Genomic DNA, 12,880 nt, shown 5'->3' on the forward strand with positions numbered 1-12,880 from the left:
TGAACCAGAGCATCCGCCTGCAAAGGCGCTTCACGGTGGCCCATCCGCTGTGGTGAGGCGGGACAGGAGGGCCTGGCGGGGTCATGGGGACAGCTGGCGTGGAGGTGGGGAGGGCAGAGAGACAGGGACAGCTGGCCCGAGGTCAGGGCACGGGCGTTTTGCCCCTCCTGCCCTTTCTCACTGTCACTCTCTCTCTCTCTGCCTATCCTATCTCTCTGTCTCTCTCTCTCTTTCTCTTTCTCCATCTCTGTTTGTCTCGTTCCACTCGCTTCCTGGACACGCGCCCAGGGGACCTGCCGTCTGTTCCTTTCCAGCTGTGAGACCCAGAGCAGGACGGGCTGAAACTCACGTCTCCTTCTGACCCTTGCTGGCCTGGGGCAGGCGGGCTGAGAACCAGGGGGTGGAAGGAGGGGGAGAGGCGCTGCTCCCCTGGGTCTTCCCCACCCCCACTCCCTCCGCCATCTGGGGCCAGCACCCAGGTGGTCCCCGGGTCTCAGACAGAGCCCTAGGTGTCCCCAGAAGGCCTGATTTGGTGGAGACTGAGGGTGGGTGCCCCCAGCATAAAAAGAGCGAGTGTATTTTCCTTGGGCTGAGCGCAGATGGGCAGACAGCTGTAGCTCCCTATAAGGTGCAAATTCTAAGACCTTCATCCTTAGCACTCTCCCCGAGTTCGATACCTGCCTTTTCAGAAGCACCTGTGACCTCGTGGGGGTGGGGTGAGCACCGACAGTGGTTTGCAACGTGCCCTCGGTTCTCCCCAAATTTGCACCCATGGGCAGTTTGGTGCACAGAGGCTCAAGGATGCGCGGTCCCTTTTCCAAGGTCACATGGCCAGACAGTGGCAGCTGGAGGAGGCGAGGATGATTGTAGTGGAGGCCTGACCCTGAACCCTGATGGCGCTGGTTCAGCCTGGAAGGGGAATCCCTGGTCTCCGACAGGATCCCAAGAGCGGGCACATCCGAGGGCACACAGGCCTCCAGGGAGTGCCCCAGGGTACCAGAAAGTGAAGATAGAGGAGGTCCCCCGAAGGCTGGACCCGAACCCAGGTCCGAGCCCCGAGGACGCCCAGTCTGGTGCCTCAGTTTACCCACCTCAGCGATGGGTAGCCACATTGTTCCCACAGCCCGGGCGACCTCACCCAGCTCCGCCCGCGTCATGGAACCACAGCCTGACCTCGTTGCTCCTGGCTAAGTTTAGAGCAGAAAGAAAAACAGACTCCCCCCACCCGCAAGAAATTTTGGGCCCAGTCTTTAACCCTCTACGTCCGGGAGGTAGATTCGAACCCACTACCTTGCAGCTGCTCCTAGTCTCAGTTTCTCTATTTGTCCCTAGGCACGCTTTCTCAGAACCTTTGGGGAGGGGGAATAGCGAGATAGGGGGTCGCCACCCATAGGCTTTATTCTAGAATGGCAGGTTTGGGGTATCCGTTGCGGCTAGTCCGCCCCCCTAGAGCATCTTCCAGCAGCCACTGCTTCCACCGCGCGCCCCCGGGCAGCGAAGGGTTAAGAAGCTCCGCCCTCCCCGTGACGTCACGGAGAGGGCGTATAGACGCACGGGCAGTGGCTGGGGGCTTCTCTTTGGGCGGAGCTGCGCGGAACAGGCCGAGCGTAGCCGGGCGTAGCCGGAAATACCCGAACTCATTCGAGTTTGGCCGGACTAAGCCGATTACGCCCGACTCAGCCCGAAAGCCACCCGAACTTATTCGAGGTCGAACAAGAGTGGCCGGAGGTAGCCGAACAAGGTCGAATTTATCCGAATCAGCTCGAGCTTAGTCGGACGGAGCCGAATCTAGCCGAACTCATCCGACAGGATCTCGGCGATCGAACCGAACTCAGACCCGGTCGTACTTAATGGGATTCTGCCCAATCTTTACTCTATTTGAGTGTAATCACGGCACCTCGTGCTCAGAGCCTTTGATGGGAGCCGACCCCACCCGAGGACTGGGTCGGGGTCAGGGTGATCTTTGACCCAAAAGTCAGGGCTGAAGACCAGATGCACACCGGTCTTTGGCCAAGTGCCCACAGTCCTGGCGGTGACCCATAGGCAACCCCTCCTCCAAGTTGTCACCTTCGCCCCTTCCGAACCTCGGCCCTTGCCATGCATTTTCTCTGACCACAGGAGGAAGGGCATAGAGTCTCCTACCTGGTCAGGGCATGACCAGAGGGAAGGACGTGATTAGAGGTGGAATGGAACACGTGGTGTTGGAAAGAACCGTGCCCCGGTCAGAGGGCGCGCCTGTGCAGACCCGGAGGTCCGGAGGTGGAAGGGAACAGCGTGAAAATTCAAGCTTGGGGACCAGCAGTTAGCATAATGGCTATGTTGCTGAACTCCCATGTAGTCGACCGTGGTTCGAGTCCTGGACCCGGTGGCTTAAACTCATGCCGGGTGCGTGTGCATGCGTGCCCAGGATCCTGAGAGGAGAATGGAGGAGAAGGGATTGTGGCGTGGCCATCCCCCCTGGGGGGTGACTTCTCGCTTTCTGTCTCTCTGTCTCTCTTTGTCTCTCTTGCAATCGCACACACCCTATAGCAAAAACCACTCCAAAAAAAATTTTAAAAAAAATTCAGGTTTGAACAAGAAGCAGTAAAGTGGTGGGCAGGGCTGAGCAAATTGTGGGCGTGGTGGAAGGCCAGAGGGTGGAGCTTATGGGCTGAGGGTGGAGCCTGGAAGACTGGGGGCGTGGTCAGATGGCTGAAGGGCATGGTCAAGTTGGTTGGGGATGGGACTTCTTTCTGTTTTTAAAAAGAATTATTTATTTACTTAATTTAATTTTTTTGAGAGGTTTTCGCTATAGGGCGTGTGCGCTCGTCAGACAGAGAGAGACAGAGAGACAGAGAGACAGAAAGCGAGAAATCCCCCTCCAGGGGGGCTGGCCACGCCGCAATCCCTTCTCCTCCATTCTCCTCTCGGGATCTTGGGCACGCACGCACACGCGCCCGGCATGAGTTTAAGCCACCGGGTCCCGGATGCAAACTGCGGTCAACTATGTGGGAGTCCAGCGACATAGCCATTACGCTAACTGCTGGTTCCCCCTCTTTAATTTTTTTAGAATGACTTTATTTCGGGGTACCAGCAGGTGGCGTAATGGCTATGTCCCTGGACTCCCATATGGTCGACTGTGGTTCAAGTCCCCCCTGACCCAGTGGTTCAAAACACGCTGGGCACATGTATGTGCATGCCCAAAATCCTTAGAGGAGAAGGGATTGTGGCATGGCCATCCTCCCAGAGGTGACTTCTTGCTTTCTGTCTCTCTCTCTCCGGTGAGCATACACATCCTATAGCAAAATCAAAAAAAAAAAAAAAAAAGTTATTGGACCAGCAGTTAGCATAATGGCTATGTCGCTGAACTCCCGTGTAGTTGACCACAGTTCGCGTCCCAGACCGGTGGCTTAAACTCACGCCGGGTGCGTGTGCGTGCATGCCCAAGATCCCGAGAGGAGAATGGAGGAGAAGGGATTGCGGCATGGCCATCCCCCCTGGGGGGTGATTTCTCGCTTTCTCTCTCTCTGTCTTTCTGGCGAGCACATGCACCCTATAGCAAAAAACCTCTCCTAAAAGAAAAATAAGTTATTTAATTTATTTTTTAAGTTATTGATTTATTTAATTCCATTTGCTATTATTTTTTAATTTGATCAGACAGAGAAAGAGAAAGCAAACCTCCAGGTCCAGGACTCGAACCGCTGCCAGCCATGTAGGAATCCAGTACCTTGACCATGTCCAGCGACATAGCTATTATGCCACCTGCTGGTCCCTGAAAAAAATATTTCTTCAAAAAATAAAAGCAAAAGGAGAGAAGTCACCAGGCCTTTAGTAGAGACAAAGCAGTCAGGGTTCAGAGCAGGGAGGGTCGTGCAGCCACTTTGGGGAAAGTGAAAAGGACTCCCAGGTGCACACTCGGTGACAGAAGCATGAAGGGTGTGAGGTCCCCGATCGAGCGTATGGCTGTCGAGCAGGTGGACAGGCAGGAAGCTACGCCAGCCCCATCCCCAGGGAGCCACTCCTCCCGACAGTCCCAGGGAGGACATGGCAGGATGGACCTGGATTGCAAACGGACACCCAGGGGCCAGGCCCTCGTGTCTCACTGTGCACCTCCTCTGCCTGCAGCTTTGACCTGGAAAATGGGCTCTCGTGTGGGAGGAATACCCTGGACCCGCAGTCCGGGCCTGGCCTGGGCCGGGGGAGCCAGGCACCCGGTCAGCACAGTCAGAGACGCGAGTCCTTCCTCTACCGCTCGGACAGCGACTACGAGCTCTCGCCCAAGGCCATGTCCCGGAACTCCTCCGCCGCCAGCGATCTGTGAGTCGGGGCTGGTGGGAGGACCTGACTTTTCTTCCCCCTTCTTTCTTTAAAATTTTTTTTTTTTTTAAATTTGGGACTGCTATGTCGTTGGACTCACACGTAGTCGAACGCGGTTCGAGTCCCAGACCCAGTGGCTTAAACTCACGCCGGGCATGTGTGTGCCCAAGATCTCGAGAGGAGAATGGAGGAGAAGGGATTGCGGCGTGGCCATCCCCCCTGGGGGTTGATTTCTCGCTCTCTCACTCTCTGTCGCTCTCTTTCTGGTGAGCACACGTGCCCTATAACAAAAAACAAACAAACAAACAAAAAACAAAACTCCCAAACAAAAAAATTTAAAATGAACTTTATTTATATTAATTTGACCAGAAAGGGACAGATGAGAGAGAGAGAGAGAGAGAGAGAAAGTGAGAAATCACCCCCCAGGGGAGATGGCCACACCACAATCCCTTCTCCTCCATTCTCCTCTCAGGATTTTGGGCATGAATGCACATTTCCTGACATGAGTTTCGAGCTGCCGGGTCTGGGACTAGAACTGAGAGTCCAGCAACATAACTGAAATGCCATTTACTGGCCCCCATTCCACTGGGTCTGGGATTCACACTGTGTGTTTAGCCATGTGCAATCCAACGGCTTTAACCACCAGGCCACGGAGCCAGCCGGCTTTGAGGTTTAAGTAGGAGTTTGCCAGGCAGTTCAATCTTCCGTGTGGGGCCTTAGGGTGGGGTGGTCTGCCAAAAACATAAAGCCGATTAACAAGTGAACAAACACTTAGATCTGAGCTTCCTAGTAGCCATAGTGAAAAGGGAAATACAGTCATTTCCATCCTGACTCTAAGATCCCTACTGCTCCTGGGACTCAGTTTCCCATTTATGAGATGCAGATAGAATGAGTGATTGATTAGAGGAGTCCTAATGGCTCTCAAGGTGAAGGGGTGGGGGAATCCAGTAGCCAGAAGGTCACCCACAGGAGTCAGGGCCAGGAGGCTCAGAGGGAAGATTGGCATGCGTGGAAACGGCTCTCTGTGCTCTCCCTGACGGCTCCTCTTCCTGCAGACACGGAGAGGACCTGATTGTTACGCCCTTTGCCCAGGTGGGTGCCCGCTCTCCCAGTCACCCGTGAGTCACGCACGCAGAACTGACCCCGTCTTCCCGGCACTGACCACTCCCTTCCCGACAGGTCCTGGCCAGTCTGCGGACGGTTCGAAGCAACGTGGCAGCCCTGGCCCACCTGCAGGGCCGCGGGGTAGCCAAGTACGCAGAGGGCGTGGCCAAAAAAGATGGGGGCGGGGCCTGGGGTGATGGGCAGCCCCGGAGCTTCCAGGCTGAAGGCCTGGAGGACTTGGGCGGAGCCTGGCAGAGCCCAGGGGTGGAGCTGGGCCAGGTGGGTGGGGCTGGGCCAGGTGGATGGGCGTGGCCAGAGCAGGGCCGACAGGCGTCTGTGGGCAGGGTGGAGGCGGGGCCTGGCATTTATGGGCAGCTCAGGAGGAGGGTGAGGGGCGGGCCTGGAGGGTTTGGGGGCGTGGCCAGTAAGCAGGGGCGTGGCCAGGTGGGTGTGGCCTGCCCCTCAGAGCCCGCTGTACCCTAGGCAGGTGTCTGCAGAGACCCCTCCATCCAGCAGTTCAAGCCCTCCACCTACAGGTAACTAACAAGCTATTCCTACTCCCACCCCCTCAGAGGGACATCCGTGAGCTCTGTCTTGCTAGTGACACCTCCCCAGGCCACCAGCTATGGGACTGTGGCTAATTGTACCCCGCCACCTCCTCCATACACACAAAACACCCTCAGGGATGGAGTGCACCTTGCCCATATTACAAACGGGGAGACTGAGACCCAGAGAGGGACAGAGACCTGCCCGTGGTCACACAGCCATTTGGGGACCAACCTGGAAACTGGGTCCAGCGATGGGGGCATGAGGGGTGCGGACTCCCCCGAGTTGGGGTGCACAGGCCCCTGACCGATTGGGCTCCCAGAGGACGCTGGACAGAAGCTGGCGTTAGAGACCCTGGATGAATTGGACTGGTGTCTGAATCAGCTGGAGACGCTCCAGACGCGCCACTCGGTGGGGGAGATGGCCTCGAACAAGGTGAGGGGCGTGGGGGGCCATGGTCGTCCACCTTGCCCAGGCTGGCCGCGTCCTCACTGTCCTCACCTCGCCCCGCAGTTCAAGCGGATGCTGAACTGGGAATTGACGCACCGGTCGGGCTGAACCGGGAATTGACGCACCTGTCGGAAACCAGCCGCTCCGGGAACCAGGTGTCAGAGTACATCTCCCGGACCTTCCTGGGTGAGCCAGGGTGGGGCTCTGCGTGAGCCAGCTAGGTGGTGCTTAAGGCAGCGCGATCCCGCACGGCCAACTAAGGGTTCGAGTCCCAGACGGGGAAGTTTGAAGAACATTCCAGTCGCGTGGAGATGTGTGTCTAAAATTCCAAGAAGAGAACGGAGAAGGGATCGGAATGTGATCACCTCTCACGGGGAGTGCTTTCTCTCTCTCTTTCTCTTTCTCTCTCTCTGGTGAGTGCATGTGTCCTAGAGCAAACTTTAGTTTTTGACTATTTCGTTTTATTTTTGAATTTAATGTTATTTATTATTATTATTTTAATTTGACCGGAGAGAGAGAGGGAAAATGAGAAAGCAAGCTGCCAGGTCCTCAACTAGAACCGCGTTCGGCCATGTGGGAGTCCAGCACTTTAACCACCACCACACCTCTAGCAAACTTTTTTTTAAGAATTATTTTTTAAAAAAAGGGGGGAGACCAGCAGTTAGTGTAATGGCTATGTCGCTGAACTCCCATGTAGTCGAAGCGGTTCGAGTCCCGGACCTGGTGGCTTAAACTCACTCCAGGCGCGTGTGCGTGCGTGCCCAAGATCCCGAGAGGAGAATGGAGGAGAAGGGATTGTGGCGTGACCATCCCCCCTGGGGGGGTGATTTCTCGCTTTCTGTCTCTCTGTCTCTGTCTGTCTGTCTGGTGAGCGCACGTGCCCTATGGCAAAAACCTCTCCAAAAAAATAAAATAAATAATTATTTTATTGGGACCAGTAGTTGGCATAATGGTTACATTGCTGGACTCCCACATAGTCAACCATGGTTCGAGCCCCGGACCTGGCAGCTTAAAAACTTACACCAGGCTCATGTGTATGTGCGTGCCCAAGATCTGGAGAGAGGAATGGAGGAGAAGGGATTGCGGCGTGGCCATCCCTCTTGGGGGATGATTTCTCGCTTTCTGTCTCTCTGTCTCTCTCTGTCTCTCAGGTGAGCGCAATACATCCTATAACAACAGCAACAAAAAACTTATCAAAAAATAAATAAATAAAAGGGGGCTGGCAGGTGGCATGGTGGTTAAGGCACTGGACTCCCACGTGGCTGACTGCTGTTCAAGTCCTGGATGTGGCAGCTTGCTTTCTCACTTTCCCTCTCTCTTTCTGGTCATATTTAAAGATAAAGAAATACATAAAATAATTCTTTCTAAAAGCTTTTTAAAAAAAGGAATTATTTATTTATTATTTTAATTTGACCAGAGAGAAAGAGAGAAAGCAAGCTGTCAGGTCCGGGACTCAAAATTGTGATTAACCATGTGGGAGTCCAGCACTCTTAACCACTATAGCACCTGTCAGTCCTTACTGCAAACCTTCAAAAAAAAGAGAGAAAAAGAAAGATTTCTTTTTCTTTGGAAAGTTTTTTTGTTGTTGTTGCTATAGGGCGCGTGCGCTCACCAGAAAGACAGAGAGAGACATTTCTCACTTTCTGTCTCTATGTCTCTCTCTGTCTGTCTGGCGAGTGCATGCGCCCCATAGCGAAAATCTCTCCAAAAAAAAAAAAAAATTAAAAAAAAAAAATTTTTAAAAAAAAAAAAAAAAAAGACGGGAGAGGTTGACCCATGGCAGGTCCAGAATCTCAGGTGGCTTGGATTTTCCAGACCAACCGACAGAGATGGAGTTGCCCAGAGAGACCCCCCCAGAGCCCCCGCGGCCCCTGTCCGAGATCAGCGGTCTACGTGGGCTCCCCCGTGGTCCCAGCCTCTCCGCGGCCACTGTCCCACGCTTTGGGGTCCAGACTGATCAGGAAGCGCAGTTGGCCAAGGTGGGTTTTGAACCGCTATGGCGAGACCCAGGTGTGAGCCGCGTCCACCCTCAGTCCCGGTTTCCTGTGGGCAGGGCGGCCTCCCTGAGACATCTGGATGGCGGAGGTCGAGGCTCTGGGGCCCAGGGCAGTCGGGTTGGGGTTGAGCCTCCCCCCTTACCCTGCAGGAGCTGGAAGACACCAACCGATGGGGCCTCGACGTGTTCAAAGTGGCGGAGCTGAGTGGAAACCACCCGCTCACCGCCGTCATGTTCAGCATCTTTCGGGTACGTCCCAGTCCCTGGCTGCAATATCCCTGGGGTATCCTTTGTCCCTTCCTGCCCCAACACCCCAGGGCTACTTATTTTTACCATCCTCCCTGATATTCCCGAACGGGATCATTGGTGCTGGGTATTGAAGGGTGAATAGGAGTTCACTAGGTTGAATGAACAACATTGTCAATGTACCTCCATCTTGGGCCGGGTGGGGGGAACGGCTGGACACAGACCCCCACAGTCTTGTGGAGTTGGGGATGAACCAGAGAAGGACAGAGAGTAAAGGAATTTATTTATTTATTTATTTATTTTAGAGAGAGTTTTTTTTTTTTTCCTCTAGGGCACGTGTGCTTGCTGGAGAGACAGAGAGACAGAAAGTGAGAAATCACTCCCCCGGGGGGATGGTCATGCCGCAATCTCTTCTCCTTCATTCTCCTCTTGGGATCTTGGGCATGCATGTACGCTCACCCGGCGTGAGTTTTGTTTTTTAAAGAATCATTTAAGGGACCAGCAGTTGGCGTAATGGTTATGTCGCTGGACTCCCATGTAGTCGACTGCGGTTCGAGTCCAGGACCTGGTGGCTTCAACTCACGCCGGGCACGTGTGCGTGCGTGCCCAAGATCCCGAGAGGAGAATGGAGGAGAAGGGATTGCCGTGTGGCCATCCCCCCAGGGGCTGATTTCTTGCTCTCTGTCTCTCTGTCTCTGTCTTTCTAGAGAGCTCACGTGCCCTATAGCAAAAACTTCTCCATAAAGAGGAAAAAAAAAGAATTATTTTATTAATTTATTTGTTCATTTATTTTTTAAAAAATTATTATTTTACTTAACTTTATTTATTATTATATTATTCATTTCCACTTTGATCAGAGAGAGAGCGAGAAGGAGGGAAAGTGAGAAAGGAAGCCACCAGACCCAGGACTCCAACCGCAGTGGGAGTCCAGTGTCTTTAACCACTATGCCACCTGCCAGCCCTCATTAATTTATTTTTTAATTCTACCAAAGAGAAAGAGATAGAGAGAGAGAGAGAGAGGGAGAGTGAAAAAGCTAGCCACCAGGTCCGGGACTTGAACCACCGTCAGCCATGGGGGAGTCCAGCGTCTTAACCACCACACCACCTGCTGTCCCCCACCCCAGTGTGAATTTTAAACCGCCATGTCTGGAACTAGAATCATGGTCAGCCATGTATGTGGGAGTCCAGCGACATGAAAATGATGCCATCTGCTGCTCCCAGTGAAAGAATTTAGACAGAGAGCAGGGAGGGCATGGGGAATGGGGCACTGAAGGATGCATAGGAGTTCAAAACAGAGACCGCGTAGAAACAGTGCGTGCTGCACGCGCTGACCAAGACGGACTTGTAATGCACCAGGAACGGGACCTGCTCAAGACATTCCAGATCCCGGCGGACACACTGGTCACTTACCTTCTGATGCTGGAGGGTCACTACCACGCCGACGTGGCCTATCACAACAGCCTCCACGCTGCCGACGTCGCCCAGTCCACGCACGTACTGCTGGCCACGCCCGCCCTGGAGGTACCGGGCTTCCGGTGCAGGCAGCTGGGAGGGTGCAGGGCTCCGAGTGCCCAGCCCTCAGCTCTCACGCCCTGTGCCCGCTCAGGCTGTGTTCACCGACCTGGAAGTGCTGGCTGCCATCTTTGCTAGTGCCATCCACGACGTGGACCATCCTGGGGTCTCCAACCAGTTCCTCATTAACACCAGTGAGTCGGGCGGCGCGGGGGCTGGGGTCCCAGACTGGTCCGTGGGTGCTCGGGGCCGATGCTCGGGTGCTCAGAGTCGGTTAAGGTACTCGGTAAATTACAGTGGGGGGCAGTGATCTGAGGTCACCGAGAGCTTTGATTTTTTTTTTGGAGAGAGATTTGGCTATAGGGAGCATGCGCTCACTAGAGAGAGACAGAGACAGAGAGACAGAAAGTGAAAAAATGGCCCCCCGGGGAGGGGGGATGGCCATGCTACAATCCCTTCTCCTCCATTTTTCTCTGTACATGTGCCCAGTATAATTTTTTTACCTTTTTTTTTTTTTTAAGAATTATCTATTTTATTTTATTTATTCATTCATTTTATTTTAATTTGACCAGAGAGAGACACACACAGGGAGAGAGAGAAAGTGAGAAAACAAGCCACCAGGTCCGGGACTCGAACTGTCATTGGCCATGTGGGAGTGTCCAGTGACTTCACGACCACGCCACCTGCTGGTCCCAGCCACGTTAACTTCTGAGCTACCAACTGGTTTGTTATTCAAGAATTATTTTATTTATTTAAAAATAATTATTTAATTTGATTAATTGATTGAATAACTAATTAATTATGACCAGAGTGAGAAAGAGAGAAGGAAAGTAAGAAAGCAAGCTGACAGGTCCGGGGCTCAAACCACAGTCAGCCATGTGGGAATCCCATGCCCTTAATCACCACGCCACCTGCCAGACCCTAATTTTATTTATTTTTAATTTGACCAGAGAGACAGAGAGACAGAGAGAGAGAGAAAGGGAAAGTGAGAAAGCAAGCCACCAGGTCTGGGACTCAAACCGCAGTTGGCCATGTAGGAGTCCAACACCTTAACCACCACACCACCTACTGGCCCCATTATAATTATTTTTTTTAAAAAAAGAATTATTTATTTGATTTGTGTATTATTATTCTTCAATTTGACCAGAGAGAAGCAGAGAAAGAGAGGGAGGAGAGTCAGAAAGCCAGCTGCCAGGTCCCGGGACTTGAACCATGGTCAGCCATGTGGGAATTCAGCACCTTAACTGTCACGCCACCTGTCAGCCCCTGAGCCCTGCCCCGTTATTATTATTTTTTAATTGCTAGAGTGTACGCTTGCTAGAGAGAGACAGGGGAACAGAGAATGAGAGGGAGAAAGCACCCCCCGTGGGGTGTGGTCACGCCACAATCCCTTCTCTTCCCCTCTCCTTTAATGACTTTCGACACGCACGCCCATGCGCACATACACCTGGTGCGATTTTCAAACTGCTGGGTCCAGGACTTGAACCACAAAGTCAGTCACGTGGGATTCAGCCGCTTACCCTCTGCACCACCTGCTGGCTCACTACTAATATTTTGTAATTGCCAGCCCGGCAGGTGGCATGGTGGTTAAGGGTGCTGGACTCCCACATGGCTGACCACAGTTCAAGTCCCGGACCTGGCAACTTGCTTTCTCATTTTCTTTTTTTTTTTCTCTCTCTCTCTGTGTCTTTCACTGGTCCAATTAAAATAAATAAAGTTCAATAAGATAATTTTAAAGAAAAAACTATGTTTAAAAAAAAAGTTTTACGGACCAGCAGTTAGCACAATGGCTATGTCGCTGGACTCCCATGGAGTCAACCGCGTTTCGAGTCCTGGACCCGGTGGCTTAAACTCACGCTGGGTGCGTGTGCATGCGTGCCCAAGATCCCGAGAGGAGAATGGAGGAGAAGGGATTGCGGCGTGGCCATCCCCCCTAGGGGGTGATTTCTCGCTTTCTGTCTCTCTGTCTCTCTTTGTCTCTCTGGTGGGCACACGCAATCTTATAACAAAAATCTCTTTAAAAAAAAAAAAAGGGAGTCTAGAGACCAAAACTCAATCATCCATTCAACCAGTATTCAGTTAGCACTGTTTCTCACCATACGAGATCCCTAAGAAGCCCCTTGAGACACCCCCTAAACTCTCCAGAGGAGGAAGGGCCAGAATTCTGGAGGGTTTATTGGAAGACAGGGCATTAGCGTTGGGGCTTCAACGCATGCATAGGAGTTCACCAGGATTTTTTTTTTTTCTGCCCTAAGCTGCCTGGGGGTGGAGTGGGTTGGATGCGCAGTTCCTGAGGCTCAGCTTCCCCTGCAGATTCAGAGCTGGCGCTCATGTATAACGACGCTTCTGTGCTGGAGAACCACCACCTGGCCGTGGGCTTTAAACTGCTGCAGGCGGAGAACTGTGACATCTTCCGGAACCTCAGCGCCAAGCAGCGGCTGAGTCTCCGCAGGATGGTGATTGACATGGTGAGACCGCGGTGGTGGGTGGAGCCAGCTCAGCTTCCCCTGCAGATTCAGAGCTGGCGCTCATGTATAACGACGCTTCTGTGCTGGAGAACCACCACCTGGCCGTGGGCTTTAAACTGCTGCAGGCGGAGAACTGTGACATCTTCCGGAACCTCAGCGCCAAGCAGCGGCTGAGTCTCCGCAGGATGGTGATTGACATGGTGAGACCGCGGTGGTGGGTGGAGCCAGAAGGAGGGCGTGGAGGTGGGCGTGGCCGGCAGGA

General features: G+C 53.2%; 1 protein-coding gene across 1 annotated transcript in view; it reads left to right on the forward strand.

Annotated features, from left to right (window-relative positions):
• Positions 1 to 12,880, forward strand: part of PDE4C (phosphodiesterase 4C) — a 51,168-nt gene that overhangs the window by 32,932 nt on the left and 5,356 nt on the right. The window contains 12 exon segments of the mRNA XM_014587283.2: positions 4,105 to 4,296; positions 5,352 to 5,388; positions 5,476 to 5,549; positions 5,884 to 5,936; positions 6,269 to 6,381; positions 6,460 to 6,471; positions 6,474 to 6,582; positions 8,212 to 8,375; positions 8,543 to 8,641; positions 9,995 to 10,159; positions 10,245 to 10,344; positions 12,464 to 12,618. Of these exon segments, the coding sequence (XP_014442769.1) occupies positions 4,105 to 4,296; positions 5,352 to 5,388; positions 5,476 to 5,549; positions 5,884 to 5,936; positions 6,269 to 6,381; positions 6,460 to 6,471; positions 6,474 to 6,582; positions 8,212 to 8,375; positions 8,543 to 8,641; positions 9,995 to 10,159; positions 10,245 to 10,344; positions 12,464 to 12,618 (1,273 nt within the window).

This window comes from Tupaia chinensis, unplaced genomic scaffold (genome assembly GCF_000334495.1).
Source record: "Tupaia chinensis unplaced genomic scaffold, TupChi_1.0 Scaffold000201_1, whole genome shotgun sequence".
Taxonomy (NCBI): domain Eukaryota; kingdom Metazoa; phylum Chordata; class Mammalia; order Scandentia; family Tupaiidae; genus Tupaia; species Tupaia belangeri.